General features: G+C 38.4%; 1 protein-coding gene across 1 annotated transcript; it reads left to right on the top strand.

Moving 5' to 3' along the window:
- The first annotated feature begins 3,498 nt into the window (after positions 1-3,498).
- Positions 3,499-12,450, top strand: LOC106156970 (solute carrier organic anion transporter family member 2A1-like). The gene is made up of 12 exons (XM_086994600.1): positions 3,499-3,797; positions 5,226-5,757; positions 6,181-6,312; positions 6,684-6,773; positions 7,172-7,360; positions 7,725-7,889; positions 8,256-8,439; positions 8,947-9,076; positions 9,506-9,678; positions 10,064-10,128; positions 10,521-10,787; positions 12,172-12,450. Exons 2-12 carry the CDS (start codon positions 5,229-5,231, stop codon positions 12,222-12,224), a joined length of 1,977 nt encoding a protein of 658 aa, XP_086850726.1. The 5' UTR covers positions 3,499-3,797; positions 5,226-5,228; the 3' UTR covers positions 12,225-12,450.
- Positions 12,451-23,433: the final 10,983 nt, after the last annotated feature.

A 23,433-nucleotide genomic window follows, 5' to 3' on the forward strand; every position in this document is an offset into this window, starting at 1 on the left:
TTGCTTTCTATTCTATTCTATTCTATTCTATTCTATTCTATTCTATATTTATATCAATTTGAGGAGAATTTAGTTCCGTCTGGAATAGAGCCAAGACGAGCACAGTAGAGGAGAGTTCAAGTTGATACTCCTGATAGCGAAGTGTGGTCTGAATACCGTAATTTGTCGACCAAACTAATAAAATTACTTTAGTTTCAAAAGTCTTTCTTTCTTGCTTGCTTTCATTTTCTTTCTTTCGAAAAAAAATCTTATAGAGGCTTACTTTAAATTTGAGAGCGCGGTTTGGAAAGGTTGTAACCCCCCTTCATAAACCCGACTTTAAAATTTAGAATTTCGAAAGAGGATGTTTTCTCCATAGTCTGAAGAGATGTGGCTTTGAGCGGCGAAAGCTTGATTTCACACACATGTCAAAATGCCTAATAAATTGTGTGCTTCAGGCAAGTCGAGATGGGATGACGGTAAATTATGTGTTTTAAAACCAGATATCATTTAATATGCACTTTGCGGTTGCTGGTTACGGTCACTTTATCTTCCGTGAAACATTAAACTGAATTCTTATTATTGATGAAGGGGAGAGAGAGAGGGAGAGAGAGATATGGAAGCAAGTAATAATACAAACGAAACAATATTAAATAAGAAGATAATATATAATGTTAGTCACCTGCCTTTTAAACCATTAACAAAGGTAAAAAGAAAAGAATTCTTAAAATCTATGATTAATTCACACATACCAAGCCCCTTTATTTAAAAAGTGAAGCATACAAAAAGGACGTGTATAAATAAACCTGTGTAATGTCCTTATCAGTATGAACACGTGTATGTATGACTTGTTTATGTGCAAGTAAACCAAATGGAACCTTATGTAAACAGTAAACAGGTCTATAATGAATGCAGTCGAATAAAAAAAGATGGTGTGACTCAAGTAGGTCTTGTCACTGCCATCTGGTATTGTTAATAACACAGTACCTGAATTTACGAACCGTTTTTCAATCGCAGCCGAAGGTAGGGCCAATCGAATAATAGCGTGCCATTGTCTGGACCGTTGACTCAGATTTGTAAGAGAATTTATTACTTCAACATAATGATTCGTCCTTTTATTTTCACCTTAATTGGCACATGGTCACGTGATGAGGTGTGCTGACACGTGACATCTGTAGGCGAGCGCACGTGCTGTTTACCTGTGCCTTTACGTGAATATAAATTAAACGTTACCGAATTGTTTATGTAGATTGTACACATTTTCACGCTCTAATTGTAAAAGATGCATTTAAAGTCAACGTTCTGCCACAAACCCCGACCAAACGCCACGAAAAAGTTGCAAATTTAAAATTCATAGAAATACCAAAGAACATCGTTTCATAGTTCCCGAAAAGATATTTGGACGGATATTTTCTGCTTTCTGTACATGTATCTCTAAAGTTACCAATAAAGCGAGCGTGGATTTCCAGTAACGCGTGTAATCCACTTCTACAAGTTTCTTATACAACTAATATAAAGTCGACATGCCAATTCCTAAACCAAATTAATAATAATAAATAAATAGCTTTAAAAATGCACTTCCTTCAAATCTTTGTTCGTAAATTGACAGAGTCGTCGCTCCCTCCAATCAATAAAGGCCCTTTAAATGACGTTGGATTATATACTCTCACTCGCCTGTATTGATGTATAGCCGTGAGCGCAGTTGCATTAGGTCTACTCATTCAAATGAGACTGCTGAGGGATATTTATAGCACAGAAAGAAAGCATAAAATATTCATTCAAATATCATTTTTCAAGAAATATGAAACGATGTCCCTTGCTATTTCTCTAAGTTACCATATTCGAAACTATGTATCTTTAAATGCATTTCATTTTTCACAGCACGGAATTCTTTGAAGGTCAACATTGGAATTTAATATTAATCGTAATAAATATATTACATTTATTATAACTGACAATTTAATTCCCTGTGTAGTATCTAACAATGTGTCAAAATTACAGTAAAGAAAGGAAGAACTTTCCCACAAAGTGTGGCGCATTCCAGCACGAAGAGCGTTGTCAGTGAACACTTATCTGATAACCTGACGATCTAGCAGTAACGGGACACGGCAATTTCTCTGTGTCACGATACACCGATCTTAGACAAGTATATACTAGAACATGTAAATCGTACTTCAGCTTTGGTGAAAAACAAAGACATTGCGCTTTCGCAAAAGAACAATGCCGTTCAAACTCGAGATGCATCTTTTATTTTTTGATCTCATACCCATAGAGACACCTTCGATTTACGTGGATCGACCGATCTATGCGGGGACTCTCGTTAAGTGCAATCAGCTTAATTGGATGACACGCCTCCTTCTGTTTCCAACACACTCAAATAATCACCAGCTTTTCTGTACTCTATTTAAAACCAGGAGGAGGTGTGTTAATCTGATAAGCTGATTGCCTTCAGCGAGAATCCCTGCAGTGCTGGGTCAATCCACGTACCATGGTGTTAATGGGAATGCACCCTTTGTTTAACAAGACGAGGTGGTCAGGGTGGGCGGGGGGGGGGGGGGGGGGGGGGGGGGGGGGGGGAGTCCATACACATTTTAGCCAATCTGTGAGGCCATACTTGGACACTGCCCTTGCACGCTCATTTGATAACGGCATTTTCGCTCTAAAAGTTGCACATGTACAATACCGGTATCTACTCACAATGCAGTAGGTGCGCTTAAATTAGGAAGACCGCGTATTTTGGGTCCAACTGCAGAACTTTTTAAAGGCATTGCTGTGATTTCGAGCCACCCTGTAAGGAACGGCAGACGTCCCTCGACAGAAGAGATAAAAATGGCGACTAGCCTGATAACGAGGGGTAGGTTATCTTGTTGTGTATGTTTACTGTTGATCAACGTCTGTTTACCCGTTTGACGATAATAAAGCTGTCGGAATAAAGCATAATGCACTACACAAAGAGCCAACTCTCCAACCAGACTCACTAAGAACAGTACTAGTAATAAAGAGAAAACACTAAAAAATATCTTTAAATAGACCGGCTGCATGGGGACCCATGCGTAATCGGATCGACTTGTGACATCAACTGGTCTACTTCCGGTCTACTAAAGTTAGGCTGGTGTGAACCCGTACCGCCGAGTGGGTTATTCCTAGGTTTATGGATGAGAAAATAAAGATAACATTTGGAAGCGTATATGAAAAAAATGTTTAAAATTGTAGCTATATAGTGTAAAAGCGAGTATTTGCCTGCGTTTGTCTTTGAAATTATTTTTTTTCGAGAACGTGCGAGCGCGTTTCATGGGATTTTGGGCATAGTCGTATCCTTAATCCGCTATAAGATACGTTAGAGTAATTTCCCATCTCACCCCAGCTTATCTCTTTACAGATATCATGTGCCGATTGTTGTGTGCCAACTTTATCTGTGACATAGTATACGATCGTCGCTGGTCTTTCTTCGCACAGATATCTCGTTTTCATTTCAAGATACCGAATCTGACGATGTTGTATACTTTCGAAAACGAGACCTTCGCTCGGAGATCGAGAGCAATGGGGCTGCAGCAGTACCCCAATAGAAACGGGGCAAATGGGGCTTGACAGTTAAGGCACATGTGGGACACTGAATGATGCATTAATTCTGTATTAATTGGGTGGCGATATGCCGTACACGTAACAGGCGTGACCGTAGCAAGGCGGTGAGAAGCGTAGCTGAATTTGTTGAACTTCTGGTGCCGACAGAGTAAAAAAAAAAAAAGAGCGTCCACCATTGCGTCCCAGGAGCAGGAATCGTTAGGTCAAAATTAACAAATTGGCAACAGATATTATTGGTAAGTATAACACAATATGCTTCTGGCAGATGCAAGATTTTACTTAGGAGAAGGGAATAAGGGAAGGGGGAGTATTAAAGGGTCATAACAGAGCGCTGTGTACGCTCTACAAGATTACAGCTACTTGGTAGGCTATGGCGTCATTTATGAAATTCTTTGAAAAAAGTCGTCCCTGAAATCTACCGAAAATTGCACAGAATAAGCCAGATATATTGGAAATATCTAGTAAAATAACTTTTTATTGTGACTCTGGTAGAGGGTGCACAAGCGGTGATGGGGGTGGGGGTGGAGGGGGGGGGTACGAGTCAAACAAAAACAGGCGAAGCTACTTGTAAAGAAAACCAAAGCACGTCCAGCGCCTCCAGTTCTTTTGGTTTCGCCTTTAAATAAATATCAACCATATACAATGGATTTCAAATACAACCAAGATATACCTGTTGATAAGTATACAGTGTAAATAGACTGGAACAGTTTTACAACGTTATCGGTCAAGTCGCTATTTTACAGCGTCTTTAATGATTAGAACACTAGATTTGATTATACACCTGTCTGCCAGTGAACAACGCTGAAAGAATCATAAACCTGCCATTTACATTATTTGTATAACGCGTACTCAGAATTTCTTTTTTTAAATTTAATTTCTTTTTCTTCCTATTAATTTCTTTTGTTTTTACAATTTTGGAATTCCACCCGGCACTGTAGTCTATGACGCATACCAGTAGGCGCTTTCTTTGTACAAATTTGGACAAATTTGGAATTTTGTCTTTGACAACTTACTTTAGTATTGCAACAGATGTTCAAAATGTGCTCTTGAAAAGCAGATGATTATCATTATGGTAAAGTGTCCGTAGATTCTAAAATTGTTTAAATTTTTTAAGACACTTGAAAAAGGAAAGGGTAGAGAAATGGGATAATGATAGTTATTGAAAGTCACGCTGTGGATTAATGATTTGTTGTAAATGTGCAATATCATCTCAAATGTAGAATTAATCACCACCTACCAGTTGTGCTTGATAAATGGTTGAAATATTATATCAGCTATGAGGTAGATAAAGGTAGTTTATCCCTGTTTACGCGACTGACCGGTAAGTACGGTGATTAATTTGTTACACATGATTGTTTAATATATTCAGAAAAAATCATGAGATATGACGATTTGAGGGAGAGGTTCAGATTTCGTTTGTTGCTGGATGAGTGTGCATTTTATATGTTAGAATATAGAGTTTTTCTCTCACTTTTGATTTTCAGTTGATTGAAAATATACAGCATGTTCATTCGCTTACAGAAGACAACCGGTGCCTAACCTTAAGACCTACACTAGATTTCTCTGACAATTGTATGGTTCATGATAAGTGAATTACATATTTATGCTTGGAAAATGAGCAACTCTTATAATTTCTCTTATATTTTTTTCTAAATGATTTTCAGAAAATGACAAAGTCATACATAATCAGCGACCAGTTGTCGGTGGACGAGAACAAGGTGGAGCGTCTCAGTCGGCCGTCCAGCGTCCACGACACCCAAGACCGGTGTGGGGTCGGCGTCCTTCAATGCTGCGCCAACGTCAAAATGTTTACGACCAACTTCGCCCTCATCATGTTGACGCATAGCATTATATATACCTATCTCAGCTCTGTAATCACAACCATAGAGAAACGCTTCGGACTAAACAGCACGCAGACCGGTCTCTTGGCGAGCGTCTACGAAATAGGTTCCATCGTCAGTATAATAGTGGGGACTTATTTATTAAGCCGCGTTCATGTGCCGAGGTACATCTCCATTGCAACAGTTATTGCCGCCATTGGAGCGTTGGGTATGGCAGTCCCGCACTTTGCGTATGGGTCGGGTGTGACAGAGTTTGTGGATAATAATTCAACACAGCAGACGACATTCGCGTTGTGTGGGAACTCCTCCAATAGTAACTCTTCTTGCGAGTCAAGTGCAATAGAAATAACGCAAGGCAAGATCATATAATTATGAACGGGGTTCTGGCACTTTACGTACAACGCTCCTCTTATTAAATACAGTGTATGGCTTGATTACGTAAATTTTATAGGAATGAGGATATTTAGCAGAATATAGAATGCTTTTTATGCACACTGTAAGAAGGGAAATTGTGCCATATGCGCTCCATGTCTGTTTCAGATTTTAGTATTCTACAAGTTAGATTTTAATTTTAAAAATATTTGCTGACATTTTGGAAAGTTATTCCCATTCAGAAATCAAGAAAAGGGGCTGTAATATCTTGAGTGTAAACGAGGTTGGAGAAATGTGAATTCAATTTGAAGCACTTTATCGAAGCTTTGTGATAAAACAAAGCTGAAAAATCACCAGCTTAACGTTATTATTATTATTATTATTTTTATTATTATTATTATTATAGAGTCCAGCATGGCGTTCTTGATGTTCATACTGTTCCAGTTGTTAAACGCTCTAGGGTTTGCCCCTGCCTACCCTCTCGGGGTGACTTACATAGATGAAAATGTGCCCAATACCCAAACGGCGGCATACTCGTGTGAGTCGTAGAATTTATTATTTGATTCATTTGTTTAATTGTTTGAATGTCTTTTGTTAGACTGTGCGTTTGTTGGTCTATTTATTATTTCTATCTGGCCGGTGAAATGCTTACTTTACAAAGAGTCAAAGAATTCATTATTTCGTTGAACCTTTGTTTATTAGATTGTTTGTTTCTTGGTCTATTCATCGCGTTTATTATCTCTACCTTACTTGTGCTTGTTTTAAGCAAAAGTGTTATTTTTTTTACCAAAAAGTCGCCTCTGGGACATTGGTGTATTTGTCTTTAATCTTTAGTAGAATGCAGGAAGAGAAAATGTAACATAACTGCCGTGAGATGGGCGCCATGACCAAAAGTTTGTTCTGTTTCAGCTATCGTGTTTGGCGTGAACATTATTGGACCTGTGATTGGGTTCGTCTTAGGGGCAGTAACACTTGCCTATTATGTAGACTTTTTGGAAGGTATGTGTCTCAATCTCGAGCTATCTGTCTTTCTTTCTCCTTCTCTCTGATAGCGATCCAGAGAGATCCTAAGCTTCACTTATCTCATTTTCTTTTACTTTCATCCATTTGATTTATTTTGTTAATGCAAAAAGTAGTGGTCTTCAAGGAAGAAGTCGGCGACTTATAAGGGGTTCGAGAAAGCTAATATTACGATTAACGAATGTCGCATTGTGTAATGGAACCATTTTAACAACATACAAAAAAAAAAAAAAAAAAAAAAAAAAAAAAGGCGAGAAAGGCGAGAATAGTGAATTTCTTTTTGCCCAAACGAAAGTAAGTACCTTAATATAGCGGTTTGAGTGTGTGAAAAAGTTAGGTTATGGATAACAGAAACAATTTATTTAAAATCTTTACAGGATTCAGCCTGCCCAGGTCGCATCCTCAGTTTATAGGAGCCTGGTGGTTAGGCTTTGTCATCATCGCTGGCTTGTCTTTACTCTCAGCACCCTCTATGGCTTTGTTTCCCCGCCACATGCCTAGCAGGAAGCACACTGACAAAGAAGATGGAACGGCGAAAGAGAAATCTTTCGCAAAACTAGTTAAAGGTTTTTTTTAGGGTTTTAAGATTTTACTTGTTTTAATTAAAATTAATTTTGTCTATTTCTTTGAAATAGGTTTTCCTTGGCACAATTTACAGAGAGAAAAAAAGGACATTAAACATTGCTTTTACTTATTAAAATCTTGTTTTCTCAACGACTAGTTTTATCTATGGAGTACATGTACGTCCATCAGAACTTAGTACATGCACCTGCTATATATAAGTTTCCATGTAGAATATAAAGGAAACCAGCTTTTAAGACGAAAAAATGGAAGTCTTTGTTCTAGCATGTTGTCTACAACAATTTGTGACACTACCTAGCTCGATATACATATATATTCAATTTTTAATTTATCATTTTTTTTGTATAGAATTTCCCCGCTCTGTCAAGCGACTGTTCACAACGCCGCCATTTTTGTGTGTGACTCTTGGGATATGCTGTGAATTGTGGATGGTTGGAGGGTATATGATATTTCTACCAAAGTATCTGGAGACGCAGTTCAAGGCACCGGCGTTCCTAGCCACTCTGATAACAGGTAGAACAGACGAGTTCGAAATGATTTTTTTACACGTGTACATTGTACAGGAGTGAAACCCGATAATCATAATAAAATATACATGATAATATAAACATTTAAACAATGTTTAAATAAGATATAATTAAAAACTAATAGAAAGAAAGAAATTATATTGGTGCCCTCAACAATTTTGTAAAATGTACTACAGGTGCAAACATACAAAGCCTTATGCTCAATACAATGTCTAAAATAGCCTACGTATAAGCCAACAAAAAATTTTACAAAAGTAAATATATACAATAAATATATGTACAGTGTAGGCCTACTGGTCTAAACTCTACCGTATGTGTATATGGATCTTAATAACTAAACTCACTATTTCAGCTTTTGTGGCAGCAGTTGCCAGCGTTCTTGGAATCCTCCTTGGTGGGTTCCTGGGGTCAAAGTTCAAGTTTCACTCCCTCCAACATGCCCGGATGTTACTGTTTTGTAGCGTGGTCAGCACGCTGTTGTTTGTGGCTCTCTTCTTCCTGGGCTGTCCCTCGCTGGACATTAAGGGCCTGGAGGGGTGAGTTTAGGGGATGGAGGGTTGTGTTAAGGGTTGGAGGGTGGGTTAAGGGGATGAAAGGGTGAGACAAGGGGATGGTGGAGTGGATTAAGGGGTTGGAAGGGTGAGATAAGAGGGTGAGTTAAGGGGATGGCGGGGTGAGTTAAAGGGCTGAAGGATTGAGTATAGGGGCTGGAGGGGTGTGTTAAAAGGTTGGGGTGAGTTTAGGAGATGGAGGGGTGAGTTAAGGGGCCGAAGGTGCGAGATAAGGGGATGGTGTAGCGAGTTAAGGGGTTGGAGGGGTAAGATAATGGGATGTTGAGGTGAGATAAGGGGATGGGGGGTAGATTTTAGGGGCTGTAGGGGTAACATGTAACTATGCAAGTTCTGCCTTGATAGAAAATTTGCAAAAACAGAATTTGATGCTCCATATATTGATGCTAAATCAGGGCTTTAAATTTGGTTGTCACATTGTGCATAACAATTTTGAGTTTAGATTCTTAAACATTTTTGAAAAATATTTTATAGCAACAACTCACTGTCAGCTTGCGGCACGACATGCAACTGTGCCACGTCAGATTTCAGTTTGGTGTGCGGCGCCGACAACGCCACCTATTTATCTGCATGCTACGCTGGTTGTGCTGCGGCAGATAAGAAGGTATAATCACATTGGGTTTGATAAATTTAAGTTTTTCATTTTTTATAAAACACATACCTATTGTGCATTAATTATGATATATCACGATCATGCAACCCAGTTTCACCATCGTGCTTGCATCAAAGTACACATACTCAGCAGTCGGGTTCCACTAAATACTAATTAAATGAAGTAATTAAATAAAGTACATGTAAGCCTAAATCCCTGTAAGACGAAAAAAGGGATTACATGCCGTCTATATAAATAGGTACTTTATCGCCATTACTAAAAAACGCAGTTTGGTCAAATAATGTGCCTCTAGGTATCACTCGTACTCGTGTTCATGTTACCATATACATGTACAAGAAACGAAAATACCATTTAGAATGTATGAATATTAGAGGCAGATAATTTGGTGGAAACACCAGTGTTAAATTCTTTCTGAAACAGGACGACAGTACAGTGTTTGAGGACTGCAGCTGCATCTCTGGCACCAACCAGACGGCTGTCCTTGGCGGCTGTGACACAGGGTGTAATATGCTGTGGCAGTTCTCGGGAGTCGTATTTGTGTTTGCCTTCATTGCTGCTATGAGTAGTCCGTCTGCTATTGTTATTACTCTAAGGTCAGTTGGCATGGCTTGTCTGGCCCTGTTTACATAAATGTTTCTCTCTCTCTCTCTCTCTCTCTCTCTCTCTCTCTCTCTCACACACACACACGCGCGCGCTGTCCATATATTTCTAAAACCCTTAGCCGGTAATACGTTATATTTATGTTTCAAAGCGTGAACGAAAAATTTGGGATGCGTATCGTATCGTATCAGTAAGTGAACACTTGTTATACATGTACATTTAAGGTGAAGGATTTATTCACGATATGGATTATACCACGAGGGAAATAAATCATACTGATTTTGGCAGAATATCCAATTTCTTCTGTCGGTTGTACCGAAAATATTATAACAATAACATACATTGTATGCTGAACGAATAAAACATTGTTTCTTAAAGGTCTGTACCAAAGGATTTCAGAGCGTTTGCTTATGGAATGAACGAGGCTATTGAGGGTGTACTGGGTACGTATGTGCGTCATCACAATGGGCACATTCAAAACAGCAAGCTAACAGATCCGCGAATCAAATATGGCTGTTCCACTTGAATGCTTGTTACGTTATCCCCGCGGGAATTCTGTTCAGTGTCTAATCGGGAATTAAGCGGCAAGCTTTTTAGTTGGTTGCCGGATTTGATCCATGTACATTTCATTTTCTCAATTTGTGTCATTTTACACTTCGTAGACGTTTCTCTATTTTAAAATGATGTACCATCCACCGCGACTATTACAAAGTGAAATACCAAAAATACCACCAACAGTTTCATGTTGTAAAAGTCAAACATTTTGTCATTCTGCAGTCTGTAATGAGAATTATAACTGTTATCATCCAAATTATTTTATATTTACTTGACCTAGGCAACATCCCGGCTGCCGTATTGTATGGTTACGTCATCGATGGCACGTGCACACTGTGGAAGACCTCCAAGTGTACCGGTGAAAAGGAAAACTGTCTGCTCTACGATAACACAAATTACCGGTTACATTTCCACGGTCTCACCCTGGGCATCAAGGCTTTGGGTGCTCTCATTTACTTCCTTCTTTGGTGGAAGAGTCACGGCCAATGGACATATTACTGGGATGATGATGATGAAAAGGCAGATAACGAAAGTGAAAGTGGTGAAAGTAAGATAGACTTGGAAATGCAGTCTGTGCGCTTTTAAGAATGTATATTATGTAATGCACTGCAGGTGGCGGGAGAAAAACTTACCTGTAATGACAATAAGTATTTAAATGCTTGAAACATACGTCCTATTTATGATGATTATTTTTTTGTAAGTAGATTGATTTTTTATGTTTGATTGAGACCGTGCTAAATTGTGGTCTCAAGCACTTTATATTTGCACATGTGAAATGAGCACAGTGATATTGTATTATGCCTTAGCTATATTTTATTGGCGTATTTGTATAAAATATATGTGCTGATGACCAGCTTGCGCTTACTACATGTAGATATTGGCTAGACGGCTGTATTAATACGCGTTGTGTTTTATGCTTTAATTTTGTATATGTGTAGCTTTTCTGTTGATGTTTTGAACGTACTGAAGTGTTTACGGCGTACAGAGTTGATTTTTAAAGGAAGAGATTGAAAACCATTACAATGTATTGATTGCCTCTTTAATTAACTTGAAAGCAATATTAAGTAATAGCTATATCAAGTTAATTAATGAGACAATCAGTGCATCGTTGGTAAGCTGATTAAAAGATAGACAGCAGCATTAATTTAGCGTAAATTGCACATGACAAATTGCATTTCTTTCTTTCTTAATTTATTAATGAATTTATTTATTTATTTATTTTTTGCTTATGTGTTAATGGGATTTGTTGCATATTATGTCGGATACTGGCTTATTCACGTACGTAGTTGTATTTGTGATGTTTGTAATAATATTTGTATTTTGAATTGTATAATAGGTGAAATGATGTCATTATAATGTCTCAATTAAAGAGATGAGGTCCGTAGGCTTGGCGGGCGCACAATTTGTGTATAAGCTGAGTCACTGTGCTTCTGGCGCGGGCAGTTCAGCTTTTAGACTCCATACTGGATTTCAACCGAGAGCTTAATACATGTCTAAGTTAATTCCGTACAAAAATGCTTGTTGGGCATACGAAAAAAAACGTCTGAAATTAACCAGAGATATGTGTTAATATGAAGGGGAAATTAACAAATGGTCCTACATCATAGTTGAGGGTAAGTACTTAGTACTTGATAAACAGCGCTCCGAACAAGTATGTCATATTAATGCACCTACATGAGTGGCTCAGATTGTAGACCACAATACATACCTGTGTGACAGGAATAGTAGTACAGTAGTCCGTTTCCATTACTTTTTACAGGAGACATTCGTCCCAAATACTAACTCCAATACTCCGAACCTGTGCTAACCATATAGGACCCAGGATATTTGTTCTTAGGACTACTTTCCTGTCACGCAGGTCTTAGAACTTAAAGGTGGTGGTCTGGGACTTAAGTGTAGCCTATTGTAAATATCCCTTACTTATTTTACAGAAACCCCCCTTATCTCATCGGACTCGGAAATTACACCAGATACGAAAATGTGATCTAAGTAGGTATGCTGATGTATTTGGAGTGTCCGGGCAATTTGTCCAGAAGAAGTCTAATGTGGCCGAAAATGAGGCAGATTTGAAATGAAAAAGATCGATATACAGAGTACAGTATAAGTATTTTGGTGTATGAGGCATCCGGCTTAGTTAAGTCTCATTTGAACATATTCTTGTAGGTTTTACATGTACAGAGTTTTGGTAGAAATAAAGACACTTACGTTTTTGTAGTGTTTATGTGTTGTTTTTAAGTTATACCATCGCTATCACGTTGCATCAGAAGAAACCGTATATATGAAAACCTCGTAAATGGATCTATTGTTTTATACTTTTGTAACAAACTTTGAGGAACAGATTCTTTGGCACTCATGAGCATCGCCCAACTGGAATATTAACATTGCTTCATTTCCCTTTCAAAGCCGTTAATGCAGAGTCTCTTGTACCTAAACAGTCACATAGTTTGCACACTCACATTTCACAGCTTTTCATTATCTGATTCTACCTGTATGTTTGAAGAACATCAGCTTATTCCAAATAATGATGAATTAAAGAAACCTGAAGTCTGTTCGCTGTTTCCTGTTCTCTGGAGTCTAACAATGACGTCAAATCTCCTCTGATGAAGTCTTAGGCCGCATTCAGAAGAGTGAACTTACTAGTCCGAGGGTCAAATATGGCCGATCCACTTGAACTCTTCCCGACGAGGAATCTATTCAGTGTCTATTAGCAGATAAGACGGCAAGCTTTTTAGTGGGTCGCCATATTTGACCTGCGGATCAGTGAGTCCACTGTTCTGAATGCGGCCTGTTATGTGTGTGTTTACAAGTGAGTGATATTAAAGACCTGGTAAACGAGACTTTGGTGAGAGGCGAAATGGCGTTTTTGCAGGGTAACCTAACGTAATGAGTAAATAAATAGATGGAGATGTAAGACAACGTTTTTTTTTATTGTACACAAAAATATGAAAAATAAAAAATAAAAAATATATATAATAATAATAATAATAATAATAATAATAATAATAATAATAATAAACTATTGTTATTTGGATAAAATTGCACAAAAACTTTCAGCATGTATCACTAGAAATTGTATGTTTTGTTTGACGGCAAGTAGCTTTCTTCGGAGGGAAAACTCCGGCAGCATACCAGTACCAGTATCAGATTTCCAGCAAATCTGTTTTAGCGCACTGCACTGTAGCACGCTATTTAAAATGATACTTGCTGTTTCTGAAGTTGGACGTATATTTCCCCCTGACGTAAAATAGCAATGTGCACTTATTTTCATTAAAAAAACGCGCGTTTTAAGCAAATCCATACGGCAGAATTGCTTGATAACGACCGTAGCGTCCACGAGAAATCACAATAATCACGCAGAAAAATTGTCACGCTGCTTATAAACAATGAGGATTAGAAGCAAGGGCGACGTGACAGGAATGGAAGTCCGCAAGGAACCGCAGTCCGTTTCCCATTACTTTGTACAGGTGACATTCGTCCCTGAACTAACCCCAATACTCCCAATGCTGCTTGTTACTATTTTTCTGCCTAATTTAATTGTTTTTTGTCTTTTTTTGTTCGGTTGTGCATTCTTTATTATCCCTGCATGACATGCGTTTACCCTCTCTTTCAGAACTGTTGCTTGGTAACGAATCTCACCACGCAGGACGGATGTACGAAGGATAATTGGTGTATTAAACGGTTTTCTGAAATACTTACAAACAGTAACAATAAACCTTTGAAAATAAAAGACAGTTTAAAATAAATCGTGATGAACTTTCACTTACCTGTTAAAAACCGCGGCGGGAGTTTAAAGCAGGTCTTTTTGACCAGCAAAGGCCTGATGTGTGAGATCCGTTTGTGATAAAAAAAATAGTTGTAAAAAGTGCAATCACGATAAAAATTCAATAAAACATTAAAGGAATAAGTAAAGGGAAAGTAGTTTCAATTTAAATGCATATATTACATTTCTTGACACAAAAACACTATCACGTATATATACAAAGGTAGTAAGAACAAATTCTTATCAATGTCAGGTGTCGGTTCACTGCGTTTTATATGCCTGAATATCAAAAGGTAAAAGTTTTCTCTCCGTTTTCATTTTAAGAACCTCATGGCTCCTTTTTTGAAATTCTGCTCGACATTCTACCTCGAAGTCTTTTACAGTGAACTTGGAACGTAGAAAGAACGATTCTCTTGCCTTCTTTTCCAAGGCATTATACTTTTGTCTATCTACTATACTCTGCAATGCCGTGTCTATCTTTTAGTCTAGTGGGATTTCCACAAAAGATGAATAGTAGGGGCATTTTGGGGTAAAAGTTGGGAACCATGCTAATTAGCATAATTTTGAGATGCTGAATCCGATTTTCCCGGTTCCCAAGCGATATTTTGCGTTTTTAACGGTCTAATTTGCAAAAAAAAACAAAATGGCCGCCAGATTTCTTATTTTCTGCAATATCTCTGGGACTAGACAGGTGAACATGACAAATTAAGTGTCTTTACCTATATTTTCAGGGTCGAGGAACATTATTAAGATGTTTCTGTTAGAAGTAGATTTACGCAATTTTCCTAAATATGCAAATTAGGATCGCCTGTAACTAGGCAAGCAAACATAACAAATGAAGTGTCTACACCTACAGCATTGGTCAAAAAGGTTGTCCCACCCCCATTTCCATGTACTTTTATTTACAAATAAAACCGCCTTTGAGTCCTGATATTAATCCTACTGAGCACCTGTGGCATAAATTAGAATGTGCATTGCAGAGGAGAATCAATTCCTAAATAATCTTGACCAATTCCGCCACGCTCTTTAGGATGAATGGGACAATATCCCACAAAACAGAATTGTTACCCATGTTGAAGTCTTGTTGCGCCATCTACAGGAGATAATTGCAGTACGCGGTAGACGAACACGCTGTTAGGCACGTGACCTTTAAGAAGCACACCCTAATGCTTATTGTGTGTGAATTTGGTGACATTTGATGGCGTCTTTTCAATTTTATAGACATTTCTTTACATCTGTAGAAGTCACAGTGAAACAGTCGATTTGAGGGGGTACCTCTTATAAATTTTACTAAATGGTATAAAATATGTATATTTTTACCACTATTTTGTATTTTTTAAACCATTAATCACGTAAGACACTGTATCCGTAATAAAAAGCACTATTTCTAACAATTTACGGCCGTAAGGTTATCATTTGTAAATAAAAGTACATGGAAATGGGGGTGGGACAACCTTTTTGACCAATGCTGTATGTTCTCAGGGTCAGGGAATGTGATAAATCAGATGACTTGTCTTATGGGTAGCACTGACTTTGTAAATCGTGTCCGAGTAGCATCTTTTATTGTTTCTTCCCTGTATCTGTCAAACACAAGTCAATCTGCTGATAGTTAGAACCTGCCTTCAGAACTGCTTTTACGTTAACTAGGCAAGCAAACATGACATATGAAGTGCCCACACCCATGTTTTCAGCGTTAGGAAAAGTGATTAAGACATTTTCACTATAATCAAATCAGCAATGAGTGCTACACAGTCACACTGTAGCAATTATTCGAATCTGAATTGAATTTTGCGCTGCCTTTGTGATGTAAACATATTGGATCACTCAACTGCCCCTTTCACTTAGATTTAAAAAAGATAATCTTATTAATGCAATGGAGGGATTTGCTGAATCAAGTAATTCATTTGATGCAAAGTACAGACTTCACATTTAAAATGGATTTCTTTCAAACATATTTTCTTTGAATTTTTCCCATATATTAGTAATGGGTGAAAAAACACTTGTTATCGTGTTCGATATGGCTTTAACAAATCAACCCGTGTGAATACATCATCAGAAATTTAATTTAAATAATAATTTAATATTCAAATCAGCGTTATTAACAGCGCATGGATAATTTTATAGCTGATGACGAGGTATTAAATTCTTATGAACTCGATATTATCAAGAATATCAGTTGGTAAGGATTTTCTCTCACACAAAAGAATCATCAATACAAATGTGAAAAATGGAAACTGCTAACAACGCGTGCAGCCTCTTCTAGCTGCAACCAAAGCCCTCATTCCATGCAGAGAGGTTTCTGAGAGTTTGATCCAGTATTGTGTTACATGCATTAGTCAGAGCTTGCCTAAGCTTGTGCCGATTTGTAGGGTGGACGGGTAAGCTCTTGATTCTGCTAGCGATTTATGCCCACAGGTTTTCTATAGAATTCATGTCAGGGGAATTTCGTCGGCCAAGGCAACTGGTTTACCTCTTGGTTTTGCAGCAAGCAGTTATTGCATGGGCATGACGTGGTCGGGCATTGTCATCTTGCAGGATGAAGTTGTCCTGGAAGTACCTTCTTGCAAATTGCAAGCAAGTATTCTCTAAAATGTCCTTGTATTTTATCTGGTTGAGGTTTCCGTCAATTGCCACCAATAGTGTTTTGGCTCCAGAGTGGAAACCGGCCCATACACAGATACTGCCACGGCCACAAGTCACTGTAGTGTGACACAATCCTCGTGCAGTAACTCGTCTGGAAACCTACTGACTCTGATTCAGCCATCGCGGTGGTGGAACTCAAACCTTGCCTCATCTGTAAAAATCTACATGAACCCAGTGCTGTGCCTGGAACCGCAAATGGCGTCTAGCCCACCATGTTGCTCTGTTCATAGAGTTAACCAGGTAAAAGTAGCCTTGCATTTACTAGAGTTCTAGAAACATGCTTTTGAATGGTAATTTGCCACTCATTTTGTACAGCAAGAGTTGTATTTGTCCGGTTGTTGCGACATAACCGTAGAAGCAAGCGGTCTTCCCTTCTGGTGGTGACTTTAGGACATCCTGGCCGTGGTCTCTGTGCTAATGCACCAGTCTGTGCGTGTTTCTGTAAGATGTTAGAAACTGCTCCCTGGGACACATTCAGCTGTCTGGCAATAGCAGTTTGCTTCTGTCCATTCTGGCATAACGCAACAATAGTGTGACAAGTTGCTGCCGTTAGTTCACATACCGTAAGGTCAGCTAAGAGTCTGCAAAATATCAAACTCTTCTGACTGGAAGTTGTCGAAATATAGATAGTTATTCTGTAACCAACCAAAGAGGACTGCTCAGAGAAACTGCCACATATTACGTAAGGCGTGCCCTGACCTCCCCCTCTTCTTCGAATTCTGGTTCCCCTCCCTTGAAAATATAATTTTGACTAGCTGAATCATAGTTGTAAACCATACCAAATGGCATCGTTTGCCCTCTTAAATACCAATTTGTGTGGTCCTTCAACAGGCCCCTAACCCGTTACCAAGTGGGGGGGGGGGGGGGGGGGGGGGGCTTTGCATCCGCGGACTCACCCTTCAAATAATCCTGGATCCGCCTCTGCTCACCTTGCCTTATAATTGATGGGAAATCACTGACAATTTCACTGGGAAAGCCTGACAATGCAGTGACCTTTGGTAGTTTGGCTGACACGTACTTAAGAGCAGTTCTGAAGGCAGGTTCTAACTATCAGCAGATTGACTTGTTTTTGACAGATACAGGGAAGAAACAATAAAAGGTGCTTCTCGGACACGATTCACAAAGTCAGTGCTACCCATCAGACAAGACATCTGATTTATCACATTCCCTGACCCTGAGAACATAGGTATAGACAATTCATTTGTCATGTTTGCTTGCCTAGTTACAGAGATACAGAAGTAAAACGGTTTTTCAGTAATGGCGATCCTAATTTGCATATTTAGGAAAATTGCGTAAATCAAATTCTAACAGAAACATCTTAATAATGTTCCTCGACCCTGAAAATATAGGTAAAGACGCTTCATTTGTCATATTTGCCTGTTTAGTTCCAGAGGCATTGCAGAAAATAGGAAATCTGGCGGCCATTTTGTTTTTTTGCAAATTAGACCGTTAAAAACGCAAAATTTCGCTTGGGAACCGGGTAAATCGGATTCAGCATCTCAAAATTATGCTAATAAGCCTGGTTCCCAACTTTTACCCCAAAATGCCCCTTGCCTCTTATGCAGAGCCTTTTTTCAAAAATATCACTAGACTATTTAAGTGTTTTGGCGTTTGATTCCCGTAGCCTTAAAGGAGAATAGACTCATAAAAATCCATTTTTCGAATTCTGAAGATTCAGCACTCAGTCTATACACTAGAGGTATGTTTTAATCGATCCCCGCCATTTAGAAATTATAAAAAAAACAACAATCTATTAGTAGAAAAAAGCGTTTTAGTAAACCTCACGTGGTACTGTGACGACAATTGGGATAGAGGTCTATGAGGCTCAACTGAGCTGCATGGTGCATACAGATGGAGAAGTTTAGAAAAGTTGTGTTGAATAGAATTGACCAATTTTCGTTATGCCTCGGTGTGTTGCCGTGGGATTCACCCAAATTGCAGCTCTCGTTGACAATCTTTCTTTGTCTGTGACGGTCTCTTGTGACTTACTTACTAACTTCGGTGCTCGAGATCATGGTCACCTCAGGAGGTTTAGATTATATCAGGAGCTGGTAGTCTTTCAGATTAACTGTCATTAGTTGGCGAACTTACTGATTCCTGATGCATTTTAAATGCATTGTAGTTGACCAAGAGCTCGTTTACAACAAACCTGTTAATTATGCACCGTTGCACTTCCCAACCCAGGTAATAACAGGTATCAAAATCGTCTTGGTGGGCTTTCATATTTTTCAATATATCTCATTTATCTCATGGGGTTATTTTATTGGTATTTGTAAATGACGTAAAATATCAATATTTAAGCAATTGAGTTTAAACACCGTCGCGAACATTAATAAAAGTAATTGCTCTCAGGCTATCTTGAAGCATGCGTATGCCCAGGCATTACTTCCGTGGAAGAAAACGTGTTGAAGAACAAACAGAAAAAAGAGTGGTATATTAAAGAAAAAATGGGAACTTATGTAATAAAATGGTTCGAAATCCTAATTAGATCATGTTTTGAGGATTTGTTTCTGAAGGTTATTTCATCTGAAGTATAAAACAATTTAAAATATTTATTATTTTATACCTTGAAATACAAGTTCTGCGTCTGTACACAAAACTTTTTGCAAATTTGTATGCTTTGTCAAACCCAAAACCATGTAGCAGATCAAGGTAAAAGAGAATTGTTTGCTATAAGTAGCATGGAAAAAATCATTACTTGAATGTTTACTAAATGTGCCGTTTTACATACGCTAGTATAAAAAATTTAAAAAAATCCAAGCACGTACAGCAAAATGTAGATTAACGCAAAACGTCAAGAACAACGTAATCACAGCAAATGTGCCCCATATAGTAGCTTAATTTCCATTAATAATAAAATCATCATTTAAGTCAAAAATTGTCTGGCGATTTAATAAAATTTCCAATTTACCCAGAACGGTATATTTATTTAAAAGGAGGCTAACTGAAATATAGTTTTATTATTTGTTTGTGAAAATTGCCCATGTCACCCTGTTAGTTAAGAGGTCTAAGCTGGATCAAGTCCGTGCTAAATTCCTATGAAGCTGTGCAGGAAAAATTCTTCCTTTGTTTCTCTAGCTCCTCAATAAATCTGGTGTTCAGATTTTATCTAGTACCCCCAGGTCTGCGGGAGCTGCTCTTTGAAACTTACGCACAGGTAGATTTTTACCTGAGATAAATATCGCCAGCCATTTAACCCTCTAATTAAGAGGTAAAGGAAGTTCCAGTTAGATAGATGATTAGATAGGACTTGTAAAGGTAACGGGCATTGTTTACCTCAGTTTAAGAAAAGTATGCAAGACGGAGTGTCAGCGGTTTAATAAAATTAATTGAAATTAACAAATAACATGGCCCTCATATGCAATAATCAACAGTACCCTTAACTCATTCAAATGCAGTGTTATACAACTTGGGATGACCATAATTAAAGGCTTGTTAAAGAATTGACTAGAAGGGAATGGTTTTACACAGCTTCACGAGGATTCAGACCCCTCGGGTAAGAGATATGAATGAGTATTATTTTTTATTAGAAGCCAGAGAAGTCATCTTACAGGTAGACAATGCAGCTCAGTTTGACAGCTAAGCACGCTCTGTTCTCCGGGTGGCTCGATTCTCGTCATCGGACCACGTGACCACGTAGCTCATTAACTCCCAGGCCAAGCAAATAGGACGTTTCTTAAAGCCAAAAATTTACAAAATGAGCTTTTAATTTGTTCACATACCGTAAGGTCACATGTTTTCATGTTTTCGCATGTTTTCTGAAGAATACATGTATGTTCCGTTGAGGCCATTTTGACGGTATGCCGCAAACCCTTTAAGGGCTTCAGTGAGATTAACAGATTTTTGTTTTCTTGTATATTATTCAAGTACCTTTCGGTAGCGATCATGTACTAAGCTAAGATTTCTAAGTGTAACTGGCTTTTCCTCGTTGGAGAAGGTTCATGTGGTATTTTTAGCTTTAACTGTTGTCCTGATTTGATGTTCCATAGCGATCTGTGGCGTTGTTTCGTTGGTGTTGTTTTCCAGGTTGTCCTGCTGCAGGGAATTGTTTTCATGTTCCACATTGGGTACACTGTCCTGGTAGTGCAGCACTACGACCCTGTAGTCAGTGCGGCCGACTTCCACGCATTTTACTTTCTGTTTGCTACAGTAATTACAAAGCAAGTGTGCTTCCCTCTGGACATTTTCTAAGACGACATACGTTGCCTTTCCTTTACGATCTTCACTTCGATTTTGACACACATAATATGTTTCATTGGGAACATTAAACGTCTTTGTCGGAATTTCTACATTTGCACCCTTCTGTCCTTGTTTAAATGGTTGAAAAATTCCCGCATTTAGCCAAGTAATCAAGCTCGACCCCGCATTACCGCACGTCTGTCGTTAACGAATACCTACTGACTACAAAATTACTAAACCATTGAATTTCCTAGTGTGATTGGTACAACATAATTGTCCTTGATTGACAAAAACACCCTGAAACACCCTGAAATACCGGCTAGGTTGGGTCTCTTCTGAACACACTTTTGTACATTTTACAATGTCTTGGTTGAAATGAAAGATATTAAAATGTGTATGAGTTGTAAGTATTTTTGTGTTGTTTTTAAGTTATAGGGCCTCTTTTCACAGTCGTAACACCTTTAAAATGGGGTCATGTCGATACCCCCCCCCCCCCCCCGTACCGTTACTCCCCCGCACCGATACTCCTCCGCACCATTTCTCCCCCGCACCGATACTCCCCTTGTCAGGAACCAAAGTATGTAAAAAGTGTAATTAGTACTTTGAACTTTCATACATGATGTTATATTAACTCAATGTGTAACAGTAAAAAGGCAGAAATTAATATTTTTCCAGTCATGGTTTCTTGTTGATGTAGAATTCATTCTGCGATATTGGGGTCGCTAAAGTCATAAGCATAAGAACACGTTTGATCCGACGAAGGAATTGTCTCTGCATTGGAGAGAGGTCGTGTGTGGACGAAAGTTAGTTTCAGTCTGAGAAAGAGTGGGTGTAAATAGATATGTTAGGATTTCCTTCTCACAGGGGTGGAGAAGTTAAAAATATTGCCCTCAAGTTATGATTTATATATATATAGTTCTGAGTATGGATGTGTGAAGGCATAATTATATTCAAACAGAGTTCTAGTGACCATAATGGATAACAAAAAGTCTTACCTTTTCCGTGGGTTAAGGAATTTTCAGGCAACCGTGCCAGCTTTGGCCAGGGCAGGTTTGGTTGGTCTGGGCGCAGGTGCGCATTCGTCTCAGACAATATGGGAATTCTTTTACTTGATGGGATCGGTGGCTTGTTAACGTTTTGGCCTCACTAAGGACAAGAAAGAACGGGGCGTGTTTCCTAAGAAATAATTGACAGGTAATTGTTGGTGAATAATCTCCTGGAGTTGGAGATGTTTGGCTGGAGAAAGCCGGTGTTGGGTTCTCCTTGTTAGAGGCAGGAGACACATTTTTGGGCCGGCCGGTCCGGACCTAAAGTGGTCAGTTAATTAATATATTCCATGGAGATGGAGATGGATTATAGGATCCATGGCAGTATGTGCAGTATATTTTTAGTTTAATTATTAGTGAGTAATAGGTGAGAGATGTTTACGTCGAGTATTAAGACGGGATCGACCCAAGGGACACAGTTGTGGCTTGGTATATCAGTCCAGCCAACTTGGTGACTCTAACCAGGTGGTTGCATAGCCAGTCAATACTCAGGCAAAATAAGAACATGGGCAAGGTACAGTTAATAAGTACATTGGGAGATAAGTAAATATCACCTGTGTAGTTAGATATGCATGGCAATAATAATCTTATATTGAATCTTTAACCTTGTATTTGTTGCAGTTATACAGTGGTGGAGAGAAAAGAAGATGTGTATTCTACTTTTCATAGGGTAATCATATTTTTTAAATTAATTTTTCCCCACTTGGGGAGCGTGTTTTTTTTTTCATACTTTCAGGTTAACGGTGCGTCTTACACCAGGCACTGAGATCTAAGCAACGCTCGTTTCGTCTTCATCCGGGGTATACAGAAAGTCAACGACAGTGTGGTGTGATAGCTAGGGATTTTCCACCTGCGGAGGCATCGTTGATCTCCAAACTTCGAGTCGTCTTTCAAATACGTAACGCTCTGGCAACCTGCAATCTCCGATGCGGCTGGGCCCGTGATCAGCGCCATTCCTATCATCATCGTGGGCTACGTATTTCCGTAATTTTATGAAGAGATCCTTACTACGCAAGTGACTACGCGCATGATATACATGTACCTTAATACATAATCTACAGTTTCCCTATAACAGCTAGAGGTTGTGATTTATCATTTATTAAGACTTTAGGGAATGTTTGTGTGTAAAGTTTTTTCATGTATAACTATTAAAAACTCTATTTTTTCTATGCTTGTTCAACATGACTGAGACCAGGAAGAACCATTTTGCCATTCCTTGATATGCAATTAATTTAACAAAAGTGGTTTTATCTCAAAATACTGTGGCAATGAGCACCATCACATCTTTTGACGAACTTTTAAGGGATAAAAAATTTTCTTGAGCTGTGCTGGCTGTTGCTAATGATAACATATATTGGTAATCAGTGTACTTAAATTTGTCATATTATTTTAGGTTTGAACCACCAAAAGAAAGGTATATTCAGTTAAACAATACATTGTTTTTAGTTTAATATGCAAGTTTTCTGCGCAGATGACATGGTTTGTTTGCAAAAGTGCTATTTATTAAAGATAAATCAATTCAGATGCAAATATGAACTGATACTGGACCTCAGGTAAATTTGTAA

Source organism: Lingula anatina, chromosome 8 (genome assembly GCF_051362555.1).
Source record: "Lingula anatina isolate TDL-2025a chromosome 8, LinAna3.0, whole genome shotgun sequence".
Lineage (NCBI taxonomy): Eukaryota > Metazoa > Brachiopoda > Lingulata > Lingulida > Lingulidae > Lingula > Lingula anatina.